The sequence below is a fragment of a genome, unplaced genomic scaffold (assembly GCF_019419815.1).
Source record: "Pyrus x bretschneideri cultivar Hongxiangsu unplaced genomic scaffold, Pyrus_bretschneideri_v1 Contig1, whole genome shotgun sequence".
Classification (NCBI taxonomy): Eukaryota; Viridiplantae; Streptophyta; class Magnoliopsida; order Rosales; family Rosaceae; genus Pyrus; species Pyrus x bretschneideri.
In genome coordinates, this window is record NW_025999390.1 from 3185943 (window position 1) to 3210198 (window position 24256).

Sequence of the window (24256 nt, forward strand, 5' to 3'; positions counted from 1 at the left end):
AAGTCAAATCCCTTCACAAAGTCCAGGCTCAAACTGTCGGTTCTCACCTAGGCTGCCCGAACTACTTTTTCCATCCTCGTGAAAACAAGGGAAAATCTGCACACTTTTCTTAAAGCTTGCATGTCACTTTTCTTAAAAATTAATGTGTTTTAAGTTTAAATTCTCATTTTTTTAACATAAATTAGTATATAAAATTATTTATAATTAAATAAAGTAGAAATTCTTTTGAGGGAAAAATATGTAGGAACACCGTATGGACTAAATAATTCAATATTATATGTGCATCTCGTACTTTTAATTTGATTACGAGCCTTCTTAATATTTTTTAAAAATTATCCACTTATTGTCTAATGTTAAATATGTGAGAGTTCGTTTTGTCCTAACATAGAATGTGATTAGTTTGACAGGTTGTAAAGCTTTAGAAAATTGAGACGACTCTAAACCAAATTGAGGTTCGAGCCACAAATTGACATAAAGTCATACAGTAAGGGCAGAAAGTCATACATTACGGGAGAGTTATCCACTTGTTGTGGCATATGCCAATCACTTCATGGGGCTAAAGGCCTAGGCCTTTATACTATACCGACAGCTATTCACGACTCTGGCAAGCTCTCCTCATGCACCGCAGGACCACAATAGAATCAGGGCGCCGCTCCCCGTTACCCCGTACACCGTTGTACTAAAAATTTCGTCTAGTGTAGCCCATATTCCGTCTAGTGCTGCTTAGGCTGCGTCTACAGGGTAAGCGAGTGATCATTACTCGGATTAATTGTTAGATATTTAAAAATTAAAAGAAAAAAAAACATCTAGGTGCACGTCTAACCCTTCCAAATCCCGCCTAGGCACCCGCATAGATCGTTACTTTCACTTAAACAGAAAATAGATAACATTCATCTTTTTCATTTTATTTATTTTAATAAATTGTAAGAGACTTGTTAAATACTTAGATGAACACATATTATAGGCTTATTCCTTATGTTTTCATTATATTCTAATGTTTTATAATCTATATGTCATTCTATTTTACAGTTTATGTATCACAATAAAATTATGTATTCTTTAAGTTTAAGTGACTTATTTATATGGCATATAATAAAATTACTTAAATCTACCTAGGCCCCTGCCTAAGCCCCGATTAGCCGCCTAGCCGCTAGACCCCAACCCTATCGTCTGACTAGAGTCTATCGCCTTTTAGAACCTTACCACATACTTCTTTTTATCTCTCACACATCCTTCTTAATTTTTAATCGTCAGATTAAAAAAAATTGAAGAAGATTAAATGACAGTAATTAACTAGTGTGGTAAAAGAAAAAATGAGTTTGTGGATATCACTGCTTCAGATTACAAAAATGTATTCCAATCCAATTCTTTGACTTTGAGAATGAATCTCATATTGACGGAAGAATGGATCTTACATGAGCTTATAATTAAGTTAAGTTACTTCTTATATTGTCAATTAATTTTATAATGAAATATCAACTTCTTTCATTTCATTTGACTTACACCCCTAAATCTCATATCCATTCAATGTACAATAACAATGGCATCTCCTTAGCTTATGATTGGTACAAATTAATAAGAGTCTCTCTTATATATCCTGAAAATTTCTTCTTTGCTGATCGAGGTGTCGAATTGTTCGTACTAAAAATAGAATTGTTCATACCATATAAAGGACCAACAACTTTTATAAAGGCGGGTGGTTGGCTTGACTGCAAAGAAACGCCAAAATATTCATATCTACAGGGCATGTAAACCAGCAGAGAATGAGCTAAATCCAAGTCCTTTTTCTTTTTCTTTAACGGAAACATGTGTGGTCACAGAAATGACAACCGTGCTCATCCAATTTGCCTTAGTTTTAATTCTTTGGTCTCGCTCCAAGACGTTGAGATTGGGATTATGATTTTGCAGTACTGCACTGCAAAATTATTGATTTTTAATTCTTCGTCTCTTTGAGTTTTTTGTTGTATCTGAAATTGTTACTGTGTAGTTTTGATCTTTATTGGGAAAGGAGGATTTTCTTCTCTCCTAATTTCTCACATCTTTTATTCCTTCCTATTTGAACGGTTACGATTAAACAACGTCAATATTTTATATTAATTTTTATATAGAGACAATAAAACAAAAAATATAATGTGAGAGAAGGGGAGGGAAAGAAATAAGAATAGAAGGAAAGAGAATATTAGTCTTGATTGGAAGGTCATGTTCTTTATTTTGTTTTGAATCTTCTATTTGCTCCCTTCATGAAAGACATGTCTTTTTTCTTAAAAGAATACTCGAAGACCTGTAAATGGAAGTTGTTTTCTTAAAATAATATTTCTACCACCGTTGTTTTTTGGCTTGGCCCGGTTGTCTTTCTTGAGATAGCTAGAAAGGAGGAGTATACTAGTTTTTTTTTATTAGACTAATGCGAGATATTTAAACTCGAGTGTATAGAATAAAGCATATTTATTTTAACTAATGTAACATTCTGGGAATTAAAAACCAAAGGTGAAAATATCCTGATAAAATAGTACAGTCTACTAGTGGAAACATTATCAACCACATGCAAATGCAACCCCACCTTTCTATAATATATGTTCTTGTACAATCTTTCTCTTTGAAGCCTCCTTACAAATACAACCAACTTTGATATTTCAAAACAGTTATGCAGCAAGCGGCTCTGCTTAGTATATATAAGCAGAGAGTAAGATTTCTGGACGGCCTTTGGTTTTTGGGTTTGCATGTAAGAAACAGCTTCGTCTTGAGTATCTTCCTGTATTTCATTTTTCGCACTTCGGCTTCCTGCTTCTGTATCTCTCCCCTTGTTTCTGTCTGTTAATTTTCTTTTATTTGCTCATTTCATAAAAGAAACGGAGGGAGAAAATAGAGAGCGAAAATCACTTCCCTTTTCATTATGCTTCATTGGGGTTGTGCTTCCAATTTTGGATATGCATGCTTTCTATTTAAGTGCTTTTTCCAGTTGGGTTTTTGTGCAGGTTCAATAACTTTTGAGTATTAAAATTGATGGTTCTCTCTATTTCTCTAGTCTTATCAGCTTGGAATGAGATACTAATATTAACCACAAGTTTTTTGGTTCAAATGGGCACCAAACAAGGGGAGTTAGAAGACTTGGGAAAAGGGTTAGAAAGGTCAATAAGCTTCAATTATTGGGAATTTACACAATCAAAACTTGAAGCATCTGATCATTCAAAAGGTAGCAATCATGAGACATTGAAGATAAAGAAACCTACTATTTTGCTTCCTGAACCCGTTACGTTGTCTACTGACTCCACTCCGCTGCCGAGCGAGCTCGATGCCGCGGCAACCAAGGTCCAGAAAGTGTACAAGAGTTACAGGACTAGAAGAAACCTTGCAGATTGTGCTGTTTTGGTTGAGGAACTATGGTTCGCAACACTACCACTATACCTTAATATACTGTGTTGTATTTTTTTCTTTTGTTACACTTTTGTTGCTTGGTGCTCCAATCAATCTTCTTTTTCTTCTTTCATGTGTTTGTTTAATTTTTGAAGGTGGCAGGCTTTGGATTTTGCAGCTCTGAAACGAAGCTCAGTTTCCTTCTACAACATTGAGAAACACGAAAGTGCCGAATCGCGGTGGTCACGGGCTAGGACAAGGGCTGCCAAGGTACAAATTTTGGTGATATATATGAATCAGATTACTGATGAAATGTGTTTTATGGAGAAATAAAAATTAACAGAAAATGTTTGTAGGTAGGGAAGGGTTTGTGCAAGGACGAAAAGGCTCAGAAACTAGCTCTGCAGCACTGGCTTGAAGCTGTGAGCCTATCTATCTACTTCTCATTCAACTTTGTTCATCAGCACTGTTCCAAGAATCCAAACTTATAATAGTCAGGCTGTTGACTTTTTTACGATCAAAACCAAACCAAACCGCCCAATATGATTTGAATCAACTGGTTAATCATGCAATTCGGCCGGTTTGGTGCCCACCCCTAACTTAAGCAAACATGCGTACATTGCACAGTGTAAATGAGATACATAAGATATTGGGTAGGAAGCAGGTGGCTACCGACACACATGACCGGGATCACGGGTCTGTTGTGTGGGACATAATAGTCATTCACTGGAAAATATTTATTTATTTTTGGTTACGTTTGAAAAGGGAATCGAACGTTTGACCTAATACTCCAAACTCATTTCCTCTCATTTATCCGATCACACTCAGGCTAACCGTGATGGATTTTTCGTTAGAATCGAGAAACTAAAAATCAATGAACTCACCATGCTTCATTCTTTTCTCAGATTGATCCCCGCCATCGGTACGGACACAATCTGCAGTTTTACCACGATGTGTGGTCTAATAGCAAGAGTACCCAACCTTTCTTCTACTGGTAAGTTTGCCTCATCTGAGGAAAACCTTTTCCCATGACACAGTTTTATATAAGATCACCTTTTACTTTTACCACCATTTAGTCATTTACCACTAACTCTATCCGACTAACCGTTTCTTTTTACCTTCTCCCCTGCAACATGAAGGCTGGATGTTGGTGATGGCAAAGACACCAACCTCAACAAGTGCCCAAGAAGTCCTTTGCAACGCCAGTGCATCCAATATCTTGGGCCTGTAAGGACTTACATTTGCATACTCATATACTGTGATTACTACAAATTAAAGCATTAGTTCTTCTTTGAACACGACGTTTATTCTTTAAAAAAGAACGGATTGTCAATATTGTGTTGATAATTGACAAATATCTTGTCAATAGCAAAATATATCTATACAATCAGTACACCAACAAAATTCGTCAGCGGCGTTTTTATTTATTTATTTTGTATCGCAGAAAGAAAGGGTGGCATATGAAGTGATTGTGGAGAATGGAAAGCTTGTGCACAGGCAAAGCGGAATGCTTGTTGACACAGTTGAAGGGTCAAAGTGGATTTTTGTTCTCAGCACATCAAGAGCGTTATATGTAGGGCAAAAGAAGAAAGGAACTTTTCAGCACTCAAGCTTTCTTTCTGGAGGGGCCACAACTGCAGCAGGAAGATTAGTGGCTCACAATGGGGTTCTTGAGGTACATATTTATGATCGTTTAATAACTATTTCGTTTGGTATTGTTTTCAACAAAAAATTAAAACCTCAAAATCAAAATGAAAAGTTAAGTTTTTAAAATTTGGTTTTCAATTTTTATTTTATATAACTAAAATGATTATCATACAACTCTTTAATTCCTTTAAAATATAATGTTTGACACAGCTAAAATCTGCTTGTCTTTTAACTTGTTCAAGGCTATTTGGCCATACAGTGGTCACTACCTCCCAACTGAGGACAATTTCAAGGAATTCATTATCTTCCTAAAGGAGCACCAAGTGGACTTAACCACCGTCAAGGTAAAAATACCGAATCGACATTCATTCTTTATTATAGAACAAATTGATAAAGTGTAAGTGTCTTTGTCAAACATAACGATAATGTTGTCGATACGTTCTAAAAAATATTCATGAACAGAAAATAAACGTCATGTATGAAGAATTTCCTATATAAAAATGGCTAATTTGTTCCCTCTTTTCCTTGTGGTGGTATTTTAAAGATGTGTGCAACAGATGATGACAAAGCATCATTCAAAGTTCCTTATGAGGAATCCAGTCCAGAGATTAATGCTGACAATCCTGATGGGCCTAAAATCAACGGCTCCAATGGCTCCATTCCCACAGATCATCAACAAGAGAGTGTGGGACCCAACATAGCCAATGCAGAAGGACCAGTATTTGACCTCTCCAGGCGTCTGTCTTGCAAGTGGGCAAGTGGGCTTGGGGCACGTATTGGGTGTGTGAAGGACTATCCAGTGAACCTACAGTTCAAAGCACTTGAACAAGTCAACCTTTCACCAAAAGTCACACTGAGCCGGCGTGGAAGCTGTGCTCCAATCCCTTCACCCAGACCAAGCCCAAAGATCCGGGTCTCCCTAGACTTGCCTACATGGGACTCCCTATCCCGACGGTATTGGTTCGCGCTAATTCCGCCATGTGAGTTAAGGTGTAATTGGTTGTATACAATCAGTTACTCAAAAAAATTTCTCAAGTCAAACAACTCCATACTCGCGTATGTACCGATCACATGGCATGAAGTTCAACCTTAAACACGTAACTATCCGGCTCGTCTACAAGTTGAATTTGGCTGAGACTACGGCTTAGGAAAAAAAGTGGTGAATCAGATGCTACGGTGACATTCGAGACCAATATCGCATTTTGAATTCCTATCCCAATTCCCACATGAACCTAAGTTTGTTATTCTTTCATTGTTTTTTCTTTTACGCATTTTGAATCCCAATATCACTAGGCTTTTTTTTTTTTTTTTCTTTTTCACTAAGGTGGTGTTATGTATAAGCAGCTGTAACTATACTCACTTGTCTACATTTCTTGTCCTTAAAGAGAGATTTTTTAGTATCCGAAACACGAGCCGATACATATGTGTTATAATATAAGCAAAAAAACACTTAAGAATATATCATGTTTACTTATATTATGACAAGTAGATATAGAAAGTCGATACAACACTTCACTTTGACATTAGAAACCAATAATGCCACGCGATAACGATGTTTCGTGTCATTATATATTTATGAACATTGTGAAATCAGATTCCTCATCTCTCTTTCTCTGAGTTTTATGCAGAAGACATGATGATTCAATGACAGACTCAGCTACCCGCTTATTTATTTGGACGCAGAAGACACAAAATTAGGTAGATGATCATACTAACTCCATCTCCATGTATTTATTCCAAAACACAAAAATCAGAAATTAATTCCCAAAAAATAGAAGGAATTGTTTAAAAAATTAAAACAGAAAAGAAGGAATCCAATGTGGAATTTCTTGTTGAAGAACAAGGAAGAACCTTTTTCCTGAAAGATGATTAATTTATTCAGAAAATTAGGAAAAGATTTGGAAATGCGAAATCTTGGTACGAAGGAAGCAGAGACAAAGGTGTCGAACCTCGATGTCAACCTCTGACAAAAACATAAATGGTCCGGTCCCGGTCCAGTCAGGTTCGGTTGGTATTTGTTTGGTAATCTCGAAATTGAAGTTGTACAGTCAAATGAATATCAAAAAGCACTTTTCTTTAATAGTAAGCTAGGAAAATTAGTTTTATCAACTAAATTACGTGCAAGTTGATCATTGTATTATTATTTAAATAGTTGATATACGTGTATATTAATTATTAATGACGCATCATTTAGTTTGTAAATTTAATCTCTCTAACATTACTCTTTCTTTAAACTAATGCTTCTTTTTTTCCCGAATGCTCTTCATTGCACTTGCCGAGTTTCATAAACGGTTGATGGCCATCAATAACAATTGCGATCTGTTTGGTATTGCGTCTGAGCAACGTCTCATGTTTTTGTACAATATTTTATAATGTTGGTATAAGAATTAACGTTAAATTATAATGTGTCATATAGTTCATAGAAAAAATTGACGTTAGACAGTGAGATGTCAAAGAGTTAATAAAGAATTTCGCTTTTGAAAGACGTCCTTTAGCATTTCTCAAGGATAAATGAGTTTTTTCGTAGCTAAAAAAGCCTTTTTTTTTTAATGGTTAATCTAAATACTTCAACATAATCAACATTATACATTTTAATAGAGTTAGTAAACCAAATACCCCTCCCTACATCGTATAATTTCAAGCTTCAAAGCCAAGTCATTTCATATGATGACTTTAGCTTCTGATGCAGCCAAAACGTACTGTGACATGTCATTTTTTTAATTCAAATCATTTTCAAAGACAAGTAATGTGCCCAATCAAATGCCATCAAATCAAACAATCGTTCACGACTATATGTTATTTTGAATTCGAATTATTGATAACAAATAATTAGGAGTCTGGGATAATATTTCTAAAATCATTTTTTGAAACCACCCCCTTGCAAAGAACTTAAGAACATTTTCAAATGACGCCAGCAAAGCTCTGTTCTCCTATTTTTAGTAGTAAATCATTCAAACTTCACTTTGCTCGTCCATTTTTAGTTCTTGGATTAATAAGTTGGTTGGTGAAAACCACAAAACCAAATATAATTCATCAGCACATGGGCCCACTCCCACGTGGCCCAATCTCATTAGCTACAGGTGGTCCCACAAACACAGTTAACCATCTGAGTCGTGCCGTCGTGGCCTCCGATCATATTTCCCCAGAGAAAGCAGAGGCCCTAGTGGGGGTGCAACTTCGTAATTTTCTCCCACAACAGGGGTAAAAACTGCACCTGACCCCAGAGAATCGAGCGCATTTTCTTCCCAGTTTGTCCCGTGGTGTTTTGAATTTCAAATATCGAACGGCTCTGTGTGGTTTTTGGAACCACAAAACAAAACCCTCCCCATTCTCCCACGAAACAAAGCAAATCACCCACGTCCCAAAAGCTTTGAGTTTGATAATTCCACCCGGAAGTTTCATTAATGCACCTGGAAGTTTCATTAATCCACTCGAAAGTTTCATAAATCCACTGCAAACCTCTGTTTTTGCTTGTGTTTCTGCTGAAGCAAAATATTTTGCTCAAATGGGTGCTTCTGGAAAATGGGTCAAAGCGCTGATCGGGATGAAAAAACCAGACAAGAAAGACCCGGTAAAGCTTCGATCTTTATCAAAACTTCGAGCTTTTGTTTTTTATTTTTTTGTTCTGAACTTTCTGAACTTTTTTTTATCTGGGTTTGATAGGAGAAGGTGAGTGGGAAGAGCAAGAAGTGGAAACTGTGGAGGAGTTCTTCAGGGGATTTGGGGTCTTCGTGGAAGGGTTTCAAAGGGAATTACGGGACGGGTTCGGAGGGGTCGGATTCGCCGAGAGGGGCCGATGCGTATAATGCCGCGGTGGCTGCGGTGGTTCGAGCTCCGCCGAAGGATTTCAGGGTTGTGAGGCAGGAATGGGCTGCTATCAGAATCCAAACTGCTTTCCGAGGATTCTTGGTAAGAAAAAAATAAATGACTTTTCAATTTTATTTGATGGAATCGTTGGCCATAGATCTTTGTGTTTGGATTTGAACAACCTACTTGTTGATGTCAGAAAGTGCTTTTCTGTTAAAGTTGTAGCTTTTGACTAGTAGAGCTTTTGAAATAAGCACATAGTTAGTGTTGAAGTTGCTCAATCCTTCTGTCTTAATCTGTTTGATAACATGCCTAGCTGCCCATTGAGCTTAATTTCAAGGATTTGGCTTCTATTGATGAAAGTTTGAAGCTTTTGTTGTTGTTGTTTTATTCTGGGCAAACTTATGTGCAGGCGAGAAGGGCTTTGAAGGCCTTGAGAGGAATAGTGAGGCTGCAAGCTCTGGTTCGAGGCCGACAAGTGAGGAAGCAGGCTGCAGTGACACTGAGGTGCATGCAAGCTCTCGTTCGAGTTCAGGCTCGTGTGAGAGCTCGTCGTGTGCGAATGTCTATGGAGGGACAAGCTGTGCAGAACATGATCAATGAACGCCGCACCCAGGCTGATCTATTAAAAGATGCTGAGGTACTTTAAGCTCTTAATGATCTTTGCTTTCATTTGATAAGTGACAGAAGAAAGTGTTCTTGGTTTGAATCGGCTTTTTCGAACTTATGTTTTTGTTATAATTACTGAAAATAGATAGAAAAAAAAATTGCAGGAGGGGTGGTGTGATAGCAAGGGAACAATAGATGATGTTAAAGCAAAGATTCAAATGAGGCAGGAAGGAGCATTCAAGAGGGAGAGAGCAATTGCTTATGCTCTTGCTCAGAAGGTAATAAAACACAGAACTTGGCTTCATCGGGAGCCTCCTTGTAGTTTGTCTGTTAAATTAAGTACCTTTCTCTTCACATTACTGATATGAGCAAGATTGTGTTTCTTTTTTCTCTTCTCAGCAATGGAAATCAGCCCCAGATTTGAATTCAAATTCTCGTACCAGATCCTCAGTGTACTCTCTCAATAAGAACAATGAATTTGAAAAGAATAGTTGGGGATGGAGTTGGTTAGAGCGTTGGATGTCAGCGAAGCCGTGGGAGACTAGGCTGATGGAAGAGTCACATGACGACTCTTCTGAGATCACACCACCTCCAAAGAGTAGAGCAGACCCTTTGGTGGGCAAACAACATTCGAAATCTTCAGAACCATGCTCAGTCAAAGTCAGGAAGAACAATGTCACCACTAGGATTTCTGCAAAGCCTCCTCACGTTGGGCAAGCCACTCGCTCGTCTTCAAGCCCCAGTTCAGAATTATGGTATGATGAGAGCTCTGCCTCGTCTTCACTGTGCACATCCACAACGCCGGTTTCTGGGAACACCGGATTGGCATCGGACAGAACAGATGACAGCTGCAACTATAAGCCTAGTTACATGAACCTGACTGAGTCAACTAAGGCGAAGCAGAAACCACATAGTTATCTGTCTCAAAGAACTCAAAGGCAATCCATGGACGAGTTTCAATTTCTCAAGAGGTCTGGGGTATTCTCTAATGGGGATTCAAAAAGTAGTGCTGGTTCTGAGCTATCTTCAGCCAACTTCTCTAAGCCGCTTTGCATGCCAATGCGATTGGAAAAGAACTCTGTGAAACTGAGGTGAAGGGGGCGCCTTGTTCATACAATCAGGTGAATTAAGTTCATTTTGATTTAGAAGATCAACATCTAGTTGCTCCCTGCTATTTAGAATGTGTAATTTAAGTGTGTGCGAGGAATAGAAGAGTTCAGTCTTCATTTGTAACATAGTTAATTTATGAACATGTGGAGTCGAATATTTGCTTATTTTGAATGAGATGGGTCATTGAACTCATTGCCAGCTTTCTTGCAATGCATTGATCACTAGCAAATTTAGCTTCAACTTGATGATTTATTTCACAAAATCTACAGCGAAGACGTCTAATACATTTTCATATAAGTTAAAAGTTACTAATCTTCAGTTGCCTTCTTAAGCAAATGATGAGTAAGGTCTGATCAGGCACGTGGAAGGACATGTTGCATCATTTCCGCTTTATGACCTGAAGCTTGATACCATTCTTGAACTTGAGAACAATGCCAAACTCAAGCTCCAGAGGTGACTCCATATATGGAGAGTGCCGGAACACATACTTCCGGTATAAGTGAATCAGTGCAAGCTTTATTTCTTGTATGGCAAATTTCTGACCGATGCAGGATCGAGGCCCAAGTCCAAACGGTATAAAAGCATAAGGATGCCTTTGTTTCTCTTCTTTGCAGCTTGGATCAAACCTCTCTGGCCTGAACTTTTCTGGCTCTGGGAAGTTCTTTTGATCTTTCGCTAAAACTCCGAGGGCTAACCAAACCCAAGTCCCCTGCATCTCAAAAACAAAAAGGAACTAATCCCATAAGGTTTATAATATATACAAACCACTTTCAGTCCAGACAAAAAGACATTTCTGCAAAGAGATCCTAGCAGAAGTAGAGCAATACCTTTGGTAAAAGATAACCGCCTATTTCGACTTCTCGAGATGTTTCTCTAGCAACTAATGGGGAAACCATGTAAAACCTCATTGCCTCTTTAATAACCTGCATTCGAAAAAGCAACAGATAAGCCAACTAATGAGGAAGATTCCTCAAATGCAACATCGAAATTTGAGAAGCCTTGCCTGATCAAGATAAGGAAATTTGTGTTGAAGATCACTTGCAGTTGGCATCTGATCAGGCGGTCCAAATCCATCGATCTCTGCCAGCAACTTTTTTTCTACTTCTGGATGTCCAGCAACCAAGTAGACAGCTGAAGACAAAGTGAATGCCGTGGTGGCCGACCCGGCAAGGAGATGCTCATAAGCAAGTGCACTAATGTAATCTGTTGTGAAAACATTCTTCGAAAGCCTCCCTGACTCCCTTGCATTCAGTATAACTGACAAGAAGTCCTTTGAACCTTGTCTGCTGTCTTTCATTCTCTTTTCCACAACTGCACCAAGCCGGCTAGTCAAATGCCTGTTATTATGTTCTATTTTCCCGTCCATAGTGCCAGGAATTCTCTTCAACATCTGCCAAAATGGCCACTGAAGTATGGGGACAAGTAGTCCTAGTATGATGGATAAGGAACCCGAAAAATCCATCTTAACCTGTGTTGTGGAATATATGTGTTGGTTGATAAAGTCTGAGATTTCATCGTCATTATTGTCTTTGCCATCAATCTTTTTGACTGATTCGCCGAAGGATTGTGGTTTAGAAAGGCCAAAGTTGACACCAAATGCAGCTTGTCCTATTACATCTGTGGCCAATCGAAGGGAGATGGCGGAAAAGGTAATATCTTCTTCTACTTTCGCCATGGAGCCAAGTTTTTCAGTTGCACATTCAACAAATGACTGCATTGTAGGCACAAGGTTGGCTAAGTGTGAAGGTTGATACACTGATAATATAGTGTTTCGCATCGTCACCCATCTCGTATCCCTGCAGGATGCTCAAATTCCATCAGATATTCTACGTTACTCTAATCAACATAAGGAGTGATTCGAACTTGAGTGCAAGATAGGTGAACACAATATCCTCATCAATTGACCTAATCTACATCTACAATAACTTTAAAACGGTAGATATCCTATGCCTCTTTATACCTATATAACATATAAAATATATACCTGGTTAAAAAGAGACCCTTCTGATGAAGAGGGGAAGCTGCAAGAGGAGGTGGAATGCTTCTGTTTTTAATGTCTTTGAATTTCTTTATTCCAACTTCCCTACAAAGCTCTGCATCTGCTACAATTATGAGTGGTTGTCTACCGATATGAAACCTGCCAGGATATGTGCAACCAAAAACTTAAGAGCTATGTTATGCGCATGCGTGGACGATTTATCTTAGCGTATTTTAAATTAAAGTTACATAACTGAAACGTTTGATTTATCACGAGATCTAATGTTTAACTAACATCCTTCATTCCAAGTTCCAACCATACTAAAGGGGAAGCGAAAAAGGAAGCGACAAGAGTAACTTTTGCACGATCTAAAGTCCACATCAAAAGAAGTCACAAACAGTTGCTAAGCTTGCCTTTCACACCTAGCATGCAGATAACTCAGAAAACGGTGGATCACTTGACCTAAATGGCACTAATTTGAAGTCTCAGAGTAATCGTTTTTCTTTAACAAAGCGATATCCTAAATTACTTTATTAATGTATGAAGAGTGGAGATTCAAACTTGGGTACAAGAGAATTAGACCTGGTTTGGTACTGAGGTGATTCTGAAAAAAGCTGGTATCAAAAAAAGCTGGGAGCTGTTTTTGTGTTTGGTAAAACATCAGCTTCAAGCTTTTTTTCACCCCAATTTTGGGTGAAAAAAAAAGGCCAACAACAAGAAAGCTGCAAAACCCAGCTTTGAAAAACGGCTTTTTTTCACATCTGTGTTACAAAAAGTTTACCAAAAAACACTATCTATTACTGTTTTTTTTTTCAAAAAGACTGTACAAAAAAGTTTTAACAAACACTCTGCTGCTTTATTTCACAGCTGTTTATTCTCACAGCACAGCAGAATCAGTTTTTTTTCAAAGCACAACAATACCAAACCATCCCTTAATACACTGTCATGTCTAACTGACCTAACCATGTACGTAGTCCTGCGCTTGTTGTCAAATTTCTTTGAGAAAATTAGGATAAAAAAAAAGACAAATTACGCATAATCAAATATCCACATGCATAATAGCTACTAACCTGAAAACAGGGCCATACTCTTTAGCAAGAACTGAGAATATATCAGGACCATACTTTGCCATCAAGGGAATGTGTCCTACCAGAGGGAGAGTTGGAGGGCCAGGTACCCTTCTTACTCCCCAGTAGGGCCCATATAAATACCCCAAAAGTCCTCCCAGTACTATCAACACCATGAAGATGGTAAACAACAGTTCAGTGCTGCCTATCATTTTCTCTCAGTCTATTGAATCTAATTCTTCGAAGGAGCTCAGGATTTAATATATAGACTGGTGGTGGAATATTTTGGGGTGTCCCACTGCTCACCGGAAGCAACCTGCTGAGCAGTCATTGGTTGATCCATGTTGCTGTCTAGATGATTGTTTTTTCTGTTGTGCTTTACAAATTATTACATTCCTGAAAATTGGGAATCCAATTGTCGTGTACTCGTAATGAGTGATTTTTAAGTAAACAAGCGATTAGTTTACTAATATTTCTCCTTTCAATGTTGGAAGATATTCCGCATCTCTATTCGCAATACCACCGGCGGCGTTGAGATTCCTCTCTCTAATTCGTCTTCATAGAACCAGCAATATTTGTTTATTCTCTCCACAGACATTGTTGCTGTCATGTCATAAAAAAATTCATGGTGGATGGTGATCTCAAAAGTTCCACTATGTAATCAACGGCAGAAATTCATGTTCACCCACAGGGCCACACCCTACTAAACCGAAAACATGACAGGCGTCTCCACTGACATAAGCAACCATCCTTCGTCTATTGTCCACCACCCAAAGTTTGAGATGGAAAAACCGAAAGGATTGAAGATTCCCACCCAGAATAACGTGGAGAATTGAAACGTCGAAAGTCGTATAATATTAGCATGAAAATTTGGAAGGAAAGAAGTCCGTTTGCGAGCCATTCGGTATTGGGTGGCTGAACAAATTGAGAGTTTTCGGTGGCTGTCCATCGGTATATTGCGAAGGATGACAGCGGTGAGCTGCCGAACACAATTTTCAGATTATTATTACTATTTTTTTTTTTAATTGAGTGAAAGCCTGCTCTACGATCTAAGCTTGACACCATTTTTTGTAATTTAAGAACAATGCCATAATCAAGAAATAGAGGTTCTCCATGTTAATTAGTATGAGTTTTCTTACTTGTAAAGAATATTATTTCCACCAATTAATGCATCCATGGCCCCAAGTCCAAACAATATAAAAGCACTTAATTTTTTTTCTTGGTATTAGAGTAAGTTGGTCATCTGGTTCGGTGTATGGATGTTTGGCAGACGACAAAGTTGATGTCTTAATTTTTTTTAAAAGATCCGCCATAAAATATGGTACAAAACTCTTGTTTTACGTGATATAATTTAAGTGAAATAGTAATATCACATTACTGTTTCACATATATTAAAAATTCAAAAATTTATGAGTGCAGAAATTATTGTCCATAACTCATTTGTCTTGAAATCCTTATACCAGCAGTGATGAGATTCTTCTCTCTTAATATTGTCTTCAATTTATTTATTTTTTATTTTTTAATTTAAGAAGAAGGGAAATGATTTGAAACTATGTATAATTTAGGAGAATGAAAATTTCAAATCCGGCATTAATAAAATTCAACACTTTATCCATTAAGATATTTGATACTTAAAATTATTTTCAATGCAACCAAATACATCCCTCAAAATTTATAGGGTTCTTTAGAGAAAGACCCTTGAAACTTCTATTTTCCAAACAAAAACCCACATAATATTAAACATTTAAATAAAACCCGAAATTCAAATAGAATACCATGTAGACAAATATATAACCAATTATTACAACATATTTACAACTTATGCCACAAAACCCTAATTATGTCAATAAATATTATTACTCACCCTAATTATGATTAGCAATTAACCCCATATGGAAATTTTACCTTTCTTGTATCATAAATATTAGAAACATATATATATATATAATATTAATTTATCCATATTCATAAACAATTATGGCACATTTTTTCGTATGAAAAAAGAAAATCCTTTGTACAATTAGTTATTTTGCATCAAATAAATTGTTTGATAAAATAACAAACCAATTAATATTTTATGTTGTAGGTAAATTATTTTACATAGATTATTACATACATTAGACATTTTTTATTTGTTATTATATATGTGTGTTAAAAATAATTCATCTATATTTATATGTAAAATATAAGTAAATTAATTTTGAATCAAATAGAATTTATTTTGTAGGTAAATTAAAATAGTAGTTAGATTGTTTTGGTCAAGTTAACAGTGCCTAAATTATTTCGTAAAAACCAAACCAAGACAAATTATCACCATTAAAATAAAACAGTAGATACATTAATTTTTTTTTATAAGAATAAACAATAGGTAAATTATGTTGTAGGTACATTATGTTTGTAAAAATTCAAAAAAAAAAAAAAAAAAAAAAAAAAAAGGGAAAATTGAAGGTAGTAGATATATTATTTTTAACCAAATTTCCTTTATTTGTAGGTGAATTATTTGCATGCATTATTACATATATATTGGGCACATTTTACTACTAATATATGTGTGCAATGATTCACCTATATTATTATATAAAATATAGATAAAATTATTTTGAATCAAATAACATTTCTTTTATTTTATAAGTAAATTATTTTGCATGTATTATTACTGGGCAGATTTTATAGTGCCCTTTCATATTTTCATTTGGTAAGAAAATAACAAGATTAAATTAAAATTGTCTAATTTTAAGCAAATTTGAAAAACAATTACGAAATCTTAAGGAAAGTATAACATTAGTGGTGTTTTTTTTTTTTTTTTTTTTTTTTGCCAGAAGGAATAATATACAATTTGTTATGATATATTAATATGCAATGATTTTAAACATTAATGCATTTTTTTTCATTAATCCCTTCCTTCAAATTTGCATAGAATTAAATGTATACATTAAAACCGTAATTAGGGGTATTTTAGGCATCTAAAAATGAAAAATGTGTAAAGGCAAACATAATTAATGAATTTGCTTATGTGGAGCCTAGTCATTGGGTTTTATTCAGGTAAAAAGACTATGCCGGGTTTTTTGTAAAGAAACTTGAGTTTCAGGGGCTAAAGTTATATTTTCAGAAATTTTTATATACATTCCAAGTTATCTTCAGGAAGGCAAATCATGCTGCTGGTTTTCTTGCCGCAGGGGGACACGTGTGAGATTTGGAATTGCTATTATTTGTTATGTCTTTTGTTATTTTTTTATTTTTATGTTTTAGAAAATTTCGACGGTACGAGAGAAATTTTATTGATATCGAAAAAATGGTACTCTTAGTCAGAACATAAACCTAACCTCTCATAATACAAGAAAAAAAGATAAAAAATACAAGAAAAATGATAATATATATATATATGTGTGAAAAAATAAAAGATAAAAAGATAAAAAATACAAGAAAAATGATAATATATATATATGTGTGAAAAAAAAGGGGGACATGAAAACCTAATCCCTCTAAAACCGAAACCAACTACAATTTGTTAATTATTCTTTGTTCTAGACTCTGCCTTCATACAAAAGAAATATCGATCTAACGGTCACTGTCAACTAAACCTTGGGACAATTTCCTACAAAAATAAAAAGAGGACGGACAGTTATATAACAACTCAAAAGGGGATTTGTTGGATAACAAAGGAGATGGTAATCGGTTAATGAGATAGACAACAATGAAGACACAATCGCCACATAATGAAAGGGGTACCTGAGATTGGAAATGTATGCTACATGCAACAGTGAGAATGCGACAATGCTTACGTTCGACAACTCCATTTTGTTGTGGAGTGTAGACACTTGTGTGTTGATATTCAATGCCTTTGCTTTGGAAAAAATCTTTCATGGATAAAAATTTAGACCCATTATCAACCCTTATTGTTTTGATTTTCGCATGAAATTGAGTTATCAACAAAAGTAACAAACGATTTTAAAAGGTATTGAGTTTCGAATTTATGTTGCATCAAAAAAACCCTTGTGCACCTAGTAAAATCATAGACAATGGTGAGAAAAAAACGAGACACTGAATGTGTAGGAACTTTATGAGGATCCCAAATATCACAGTATAACAAATCAAATGGTGCATGAGTTGATATAGAACTTAAAGGAAATGGAAGTTTGGTTTGTTTGGCTATGGGACAAATAGTACAATTATTATCAAAAGAAACATTATTTGAGACAACGAGGGAAGTACTAATTTGAGACGAGTTGATAAAGGATGTCCAAGTCGCATATGCCATAAATTTGAGGGATGGGAAACTTGACAGAAGAGATGTGTTCGTTGCAACGGCGACATGTAATAAAGACCACCACGTTGTTTACCTGATCCAATTATTTTCCCTGTAGCCAAGTCCTACAAGACACAGAAAGTGGAAAAAAAATGGCACAACAATTTAGAGAGTCAGTGACTTGGCTAGCATACATGAGATTTAAGTGAAAAGAGGGAACTCATAGAACGTTGTCTAATGTAATATCTGAATTGAATGGTATGATGTTAGTGGAAGTAATTGTAGCCAAAGAGGTGGGTAATTTAACGGTGGAAATTTGTTAAGATTTGGTTTCGGTGAAAAGTGAAGAATCTAAAGTGATGTGATTGGTAGCCCCACTGTCCAAAATCCAAGGTTGAGTAAATACAGATTTAACGGAGGCAACAGTAAATGAAGACAAACCTGCTGCATTTGCATAAATATTGTTATTACCAAGAGGAGGATTCTCTCCTGATCTCTCTCTCATTTCATTCCCTTCTATTTAAACGATCACGGTTAAGCTACATTAACATTTTATATTGATTTTTTTTATAGAGATAATAAGATAAAAAACAATGTGTGAGAGAAAAGAGAAAAAAGATATAGCTAGGAGGAAAGATAATCCTACTCCTATTACCAGAGGTATGATTTAAATTCATTATGGACACAAAGTGGGTCAATCGTTGAAGCTGCTCTGCTGAGAGTCCGTGCAATGGGTTCGGTGAAGGCTGGGACCCGTGCTGGTGTGATTTGTTACTATGGTTGCTGCCTTGCTTTCCCCTATTATTAGGAACCATTGTTCCATTTTAAATTTGCATCTGTCTTCAGTGTGGCCCCTTTTATCACATAATTTGTAGTGATATTTTTGAGTCCTACAGTTGTCAACTGTATGTCCGTCGTTATCACAAAATTCACAATGAAGATTCTTGGAATTGTAGGAGGAATGGTTTGGTCGACTTTGAACAGCAGCAGCGATTGAAAAATTTTCCGTCGATGACATTTATTGTTGTGTGAGATGCGATGGACTTCTGGATTTGATAAATGGTTGGTGTTTCAAGTACTGTGTCTGACATGATGTTTGAGAATACAATCAAAGTTGAAAAAGTAGGCAGTGGGGCATCAAGGGAGATTTTTTCAATGTGATCAGCATATGAGGTGGTACGCTACGTATCATTACACAAATAGTAGAATATGTGTGTTAAAAAATTAATACCTTAAAAAAAAAATCTCACCACTTACATAAAAACACGTAATGTACCATCTGTATTTCTATCACAATAAAAAAATTTATCGGGCACCAGGACCTATGATTCTCTAGGGATCCTAGGGATCATGCAATCTTGTCCGTTTATCATATATCGTACGGTCAGTTTTCGTTGAGTACTATTTATATTTGAATTTTAAATTTTAAATTTTAAATGATTTATGATCGTACGGTATACGATAAACGGACACGATTGCGTGATCCTAGGGAACAGATCTGGCGAGGATCCTGGTTCATGCTCTGGATACCATGTTAAAATAGTTGAATATTCAAATGGCTAGATTGGAAGGCCATGACAAGTGATAAGATTGAATGCTTTTCGTCTATTACCATTGACAAACTATACAGTGCAATACATACAAGCCTAGGTCAACTAATTAACCCTACAACAATGGTTAGAAGACAGTACCCCACATTTAGTAGGATTTGACTTAAACCATATTCAGTAAATATATTACAAAATATATTACTATGATATTTCTTAATAAATTAACATGTTACCAACTTTGTTGTTAACATGCTGCAAAGCTATTGTTTATATTTTAACTACGAGTTAAAATTTAGTCTTGAGAGGATCAGCTGCTCTCAAAAACTCCGTTACAGTAGAGATGTTCACATTAATTATTTTCATAACATAACTAAAAAAATTCAGCCTCAGAAATTTATGATCGATTTCAAGAACATTACAGAACTGAAGATTTCACATAATCCTTTCATGCAACCAATCTCCAGTAGATTCAATCAGCGCATGATCATCATGTCCTCCTTATGACCCTAAGCTTGACACCATTCTTGAAGTTGAGAACAATGCCGTACTCAAGCTCAAGAGGTTTCTCCATGTCGGGAGAGTGCCGGAACACATATTTCCGGTATAAGTGAATCAGTGAGAGCTTTAGTTCTTGTAGGGCAAATTTCTGACCAATGCAGGATCGAGGTCCGATTCCAAATGGTATAAAAGCGTAAGGATGCCTTTGTTTCAATTCTTGGCAATTTGGATCAAACCTCTCTGGCCTGAACTTGTCTGGCTCCGAGAAGTTCTTTGGATCTTTTGCTAAAACCCCGAGTGCTAACCACACCCAAGTCCCCTGCCAATCAAAAAATAAATCCCGTAAGTATACAAACCGTAAATTTAGAGTTTGCACACGAAAAGTCAGGACTCGTTTGGAGCCTAAGATTGTATTGGATTGGATAGCTTATAAATTTAAGGTATGTTGAAGTAGAAGGGAAGATGACCTTTGGTAGAAGATAACCGCCTATTTCGACGTCTCGAGATGTTTCTCTCGCAACTAATGGGGAAACCATGTAAAACCTCATTGCCTCTTTAATCACCTGCATTTGAAAAACCGACAGATAAACCAAAATCCATTGGCAAATTGGTCTTCCCAAAAGAGGATAATTGATTAACAAGTAAACAAGAGCAGATAAATAGAAGCATTTGGTTAGGCATTTGAAATTTCAAAGATTTTACACATGTCAACATTGAAAATTCAGAAGACTTGCCTGATCAATGTAAGGAAACTTGTGTTGAAGATCATGAGCAGTTGGCATCTGATCAGGCGGTCCAAATCCATCAATCTCTGCCAGCAACTTTTTTTCGACTTCTGGATGTCCAGCAACCAAGTAGACAATTGAAGACAATGTGAATGCTGTGGTGGCTGATCCAGCAAGGAGATGCTCGTAAGTAACTGCACTAATGTAGTCAGGAGTGAAGAAATTCTTCGAAACCGCCTCTGATTCCATTGCATTCATAATTACCGACAACAAGTCCTTCGAGCCTCGCTCACGGTCTTTCATTCTCTTCGCCACAATATCGTCAACCCGGCCACTCAACTTCCGGTTAGTACGCTCAACTTTCCAGTCCATAGTGCCCGGAATTCTCTTCAAAATCTGCCGAAATGGCTCCTGGAGTATGGGGACTAGTAAACCGAGTATGATAGATAAGGAACCTGAGAAGTCCATCTTAAGCTGCGTTGTGGAATAAATATGTTGGTTGATAAAGTCCGAGACTTCATCGTCGTTGTCTTCTCCGTCAATCTTTTTGATTGATTTGCCGATCGAATGTGTATTAGAAAGGCCAAAGTTGACACCAAATGCAGCTTGCCCTAGTACATCAGTAGCTAATCCGAGGGAAAGGGTAGAAAACGTAATCTCTTCTTCTTTGGAGGAGTGCAGTTTCTCAGTTGCAGATTCAATGAAGGACTGCATGGTAGGCACAAGGCTGGCGAGGTGTGATGGCTGATACACCGATAATATAGTGTTTCGCATTGTCGACCATCTTGCATCCCTGCAGGATGCTCAAATTCCATTAGAGTCAATTAATTTTGGGCATCTTTGATGAGTATTTTGTTTTTGGTAAGTTCAATTTGATGTACTCGATATAATTAATTGAATAAATTTAGGTGCCTCCTCCTCCACATTTGCTCATCCCATTTTTCTTCCTTGTATTTCTCCTCTATTCCTTACAAAAAAACTAAAAGCAAGATAGTTATCAAACGAGCTATAAAATACTTTTAACCGATAGATTGTGCACTTAGACTTTCACTTAACAACCGGAAAGACTTTCATGCAACCGTTACATTAAAGAGTATCAAATTTGCTATATTCATGATCCGATTCGTGAAACGGATGTAGGCAAGTTTTTCTCCAATAATACCTAGTGAAAAAAAGACCCTTTTGATGAAGAGGGGAGGCTGAGATGGGAGCTGGAATGCTTCTGTTCGGAATGTCTTTGAATTTCTTTATTCCAACTTCTCTACAAAGCTCAGCATCTGCTACAATAATCAATGGTTGCCTGCCCATATGAAACCTGTCCAAATTGTAATCCAAAAACCAAATGCCATTACCGAAATGCAGAGTTTGTTATGAGAATAAACTCTATTTAGCACCCTTCAACCATGCAAGAAGAGACTTAGTACTGGTTTGGTACTGAGGTGCTTTTATAAAAATTGGATATAAAAAAAAGCTGAGCTCAAAAATATGTTTAGTAAACACTTAAAAACAGCTTATTTTCACAGTTTTGGATGGAAAAAAACTAAAAACGTGAAACATTAAAAATGAGCTTATTTTCACAGCACAGCAGAAAGCAGTTTTTTTTCAAAGCACATCAATACCAAATCAGCCCTTAAACTAGCTATGGCCTCAATTTGTCATTTTTTTTTGTATACAAAACTATATTTTAAACTACTTTAATCTACGAAAATGGACCAAGGGTATAAATGAACTTGTGTTCAAGGGGCGTGCTTGCTACCCTAGCCATATGTCCTAATCCATATACACCGAACCAAGAACCAGCTTGGCATATATATATATGTATATATGCAAGGTTTGAGTGCCCCACCCGGGCGGTCCCCTAGAAAGCTAGAACTAGAAAACCTAAACATTTGGTCTCGGATAAGAGAGTTACTTGTACACACAAATATGCTACTGACCTGAAAATAGGGCCGTACTGTTCGGCAAGAACTGAGAATACATCAGGACCATACTTTGCCAGCAAGGGAAGGTGTCCTAGCAAGGGGATAGTTGGTGGGCCAGGTACCCTTCTCACCCCCCAGTAGGGCCCATACAAGTACCCCAAAATTCCTCCCAATATTGCCAACCCTGTGAAGATTGTGGATATCAACCAAACACTGGTAGCAAACAACACTTCCATCCCCGCCAATTTTCTGAAGGGTCTCCTCTTCTTCCAAGCTCTTCATCATCAAATGTCAGAGCTTTGGGTTAGGTTTAATAGATTGGTGATGGAAAATAGTGAGGGGGTTGGGGGGTCTTCCTATGAATGATTTCAATCGTGGAATTGTTGGTGCCAATCATCCTCAGCCAATGCTTTTTGTACTTTTTATTTCTTGTATTTAGGGTGGCGAAAAAAATTATGGTTTTTTCTTTTTTTTTAACTAACGATATTATCTACACTAAAGAGGAGGGGTGAACTTAACAATAATGTGGCTTAAATAAACTTTTGACGAGAATTGAACCTAAGATCTCTCATTTACAACTAAAAATATATACTACTAAACTATAGTACTAAATAGCAATTATACTGTTTTGAAGTTGACAAAAAGCATAAACATTCTTTTTTTTTTTTTTTTTTTTTTATGGTAACATCTCCAATCATGCTGTCTCTAGGTCAAAAAGGCAAAGGCCCCAACACTGTTTTTAAAGGCTTGTATTTTGGAACCAAACATATAAGCTGTTTGTGTGGTTTTTGTTCTAATAGCTGTTTGTGTGGTTTTTGTTCACTATAGTTTTGTTCTGCTGAGTACTGTTGTTTTGGTTGGCGTATGGGTTTGTTGTTTTTGCTGTCTAGTAGACGTCTTTGTTGAGCAAGTATGAGTAGATATAAAATTCTACGTGTATATTTGTATTGTAAGTTGAAGCATATAGGAGGAGGTATGCTTGATCATGTGATTGTAAACCAGGAATCTGATCCTCTTCACTTGTAAAAACAAAAGAGTATGGAATTGATTAATACTTAATTAGCTTTTCTGCATAATAAGCACTCATGATTTGAGTTTAAAATCATTGCATAAACTTTTACATTTTTTTTTTATATAATTTGGCCACAAAATCCGTCCCGTTCGAGTATTGCTATCATGGGAAGCAACTTTAAGGAGAATTTATTGATAAACAAGAAAAATACAATATGTCAAGGGGGACATGAGGCCAAATCCAGACCATTAAAGAATTCATAACAACAATTCAAAATCTCTTTCAGCAAAACCTATAACAATGAAGCTTAGAAAGGTTGTGAGAATAAGCAGCTGCAGCACAAGGAGAGCATGAATCCCACCAATGGACACCAGGGTGATGAACACCATAATTGGCCAAACAATCAGCAACTTGATTACCCTCTCTAAAAATATGAGAAATCTGAACATGCATGGAAGATAGTAAAACTCTTATGCCAATTGACCAAAAACCTCCAAGGAATAGATGTCAAGGAAGGTGAGGATGAAGAAAGAAGATGAATAACCAGTGAGAAGTCACATTCAATCCATAAGGAAGGCCAACCTATCCCAAGCTAAAGATACAGCATGAATAACAGCATGTAGTTCAGCATCCAAAGTAGATATAGCATAAATTTTTACATTACCAAAATCTAAATTGACTGAAAAAATTTTGATTAGGAAGACTAATTATAGTGCAAGGATGATAATATC

At 36.4% G+C, this 24256-nt stretch overlaps 3 protein-coding genes and 1 pseudogene across 3 annotated transcripts; 2 read left to right on the top strand and 2 right to left on the bottom strand.

The window, feature by feature from the left end:
* The first annotated feature begins 2480 nt into the window (after window positions 1-2480).
* LOC103955365 lies at window positions 2481-6403 on the top strand (annotated as a pseudogene).
* Window positions 6404-8166: 1763 nt separating this feature from the next.
* On the top strand, window positions 8167-10737 carry LOC103952271 (protein IQ-DOMAIN 6). The gene is made up of 5 exons (XM_009363840.3): window positions 8167-8572; window positions 8665-8910; window positions 9221-9448; window positions 9582-9695; window positions 9817-10737. The coding sequence occupies exons 1-5, from the start codon at window positions 8507-8509 to the stop codon at window positions 10510-10512; spliced, it is 1350 nt and encodes a 449-aa protein (XP_009362115.2). The 5' UTR covers window positions 8167-8506; the 3' UTR covers window positions 10513-10737.
* Window positions 10738-10773: 36 nt separating this feature from the next.
* Window positions 10774-13784, bottom strand: LOC125475166 (cytochrome P450 711A1-like). The gene is made up of 5 exons (XM_048579539.1): window positions 13576-13784; window positions 12512-12664; window positions 11531-12323; window positions 11355-11450; window positions 10774-11236 (listed from the first exon to the last, which is right to left on the bottom strand). The coding sequence occupies exons 1-5, from the start codon at window positions 13782-13784 to the stop codon at window positions 10907-10909; spliced, it is 1581 nt and encodes a 526-aa protein (XP_048435496.1). The 3' UTR covers window positions 10774-10906.
* A 5654-nt stretch (window positions 13785-19438) lies between these two features.
* On the bottom strand, window positions 19439-22798 carry LOC103952289 (cytochrome P450 711A1). Its single transcript, XM_009363863.3, is given in 6 exon segments — window positions 19439-20185; window positions 20334-20429; window positions 20601-21384; window positions 21754-21906; window positions 22529-22752; window positions 22754-22798. Coding segments are annotated over 6 exon segments (1632 nt in total). The 3' UTR covers window positions 19439-19855.
* Between the last annotated feature and the right edge of the window lie 1458 nt (window positions 22799-24256).

Excerpts from the sequence above, each read along its gene's own strand:
- LOC103952271 (XM_009363840.3), top strand. The coding sequence starts at position 8,507 with ATGGGTGCTTCTGGAAAATGGGTCAAAGCGCTGATCGGGATGAAAAAA. Across the intron at positions 8,911-9,220 it reads CTGCTTTCCGAGGATTCTTG|GCGAGAAGGGCTTTGAAGGC; the intron begins GTAAGAAAAAAA and ends ACTTATGTGCAG. Across the intron at positions 9,696-9,816 it reads CTTATGCTCTTGCTCAGAAG|CAATGGAAATCAGCCCCAGA; the intron begins GTAATAAAACAC and ends TTCTCTTCTCAG.
- LOC125475166 (XM_048579539.1), bottom strand. The coding sequence starts at position 13,784 with ATGATAGGCAGCACTGAACTGTTGTTTACCATCTTCATGGTGTTGATA. Across the intron at positions 11,451-11,530 it reads AATTTCCTTATCTTGATCAG|GTTATTAAAGAGGCAATGAG; the intron begins GCAAGGCTTCTC and ends TTTCGAATGCAG. Across the intron at positions 11,237-11,354 it reads GCGGTTATCTTTTACCAAAG|GGGACTTGGGTTTGGTTAGC; the intron begins GTATTGCTCTAC and ends TTTGAGATGCAG.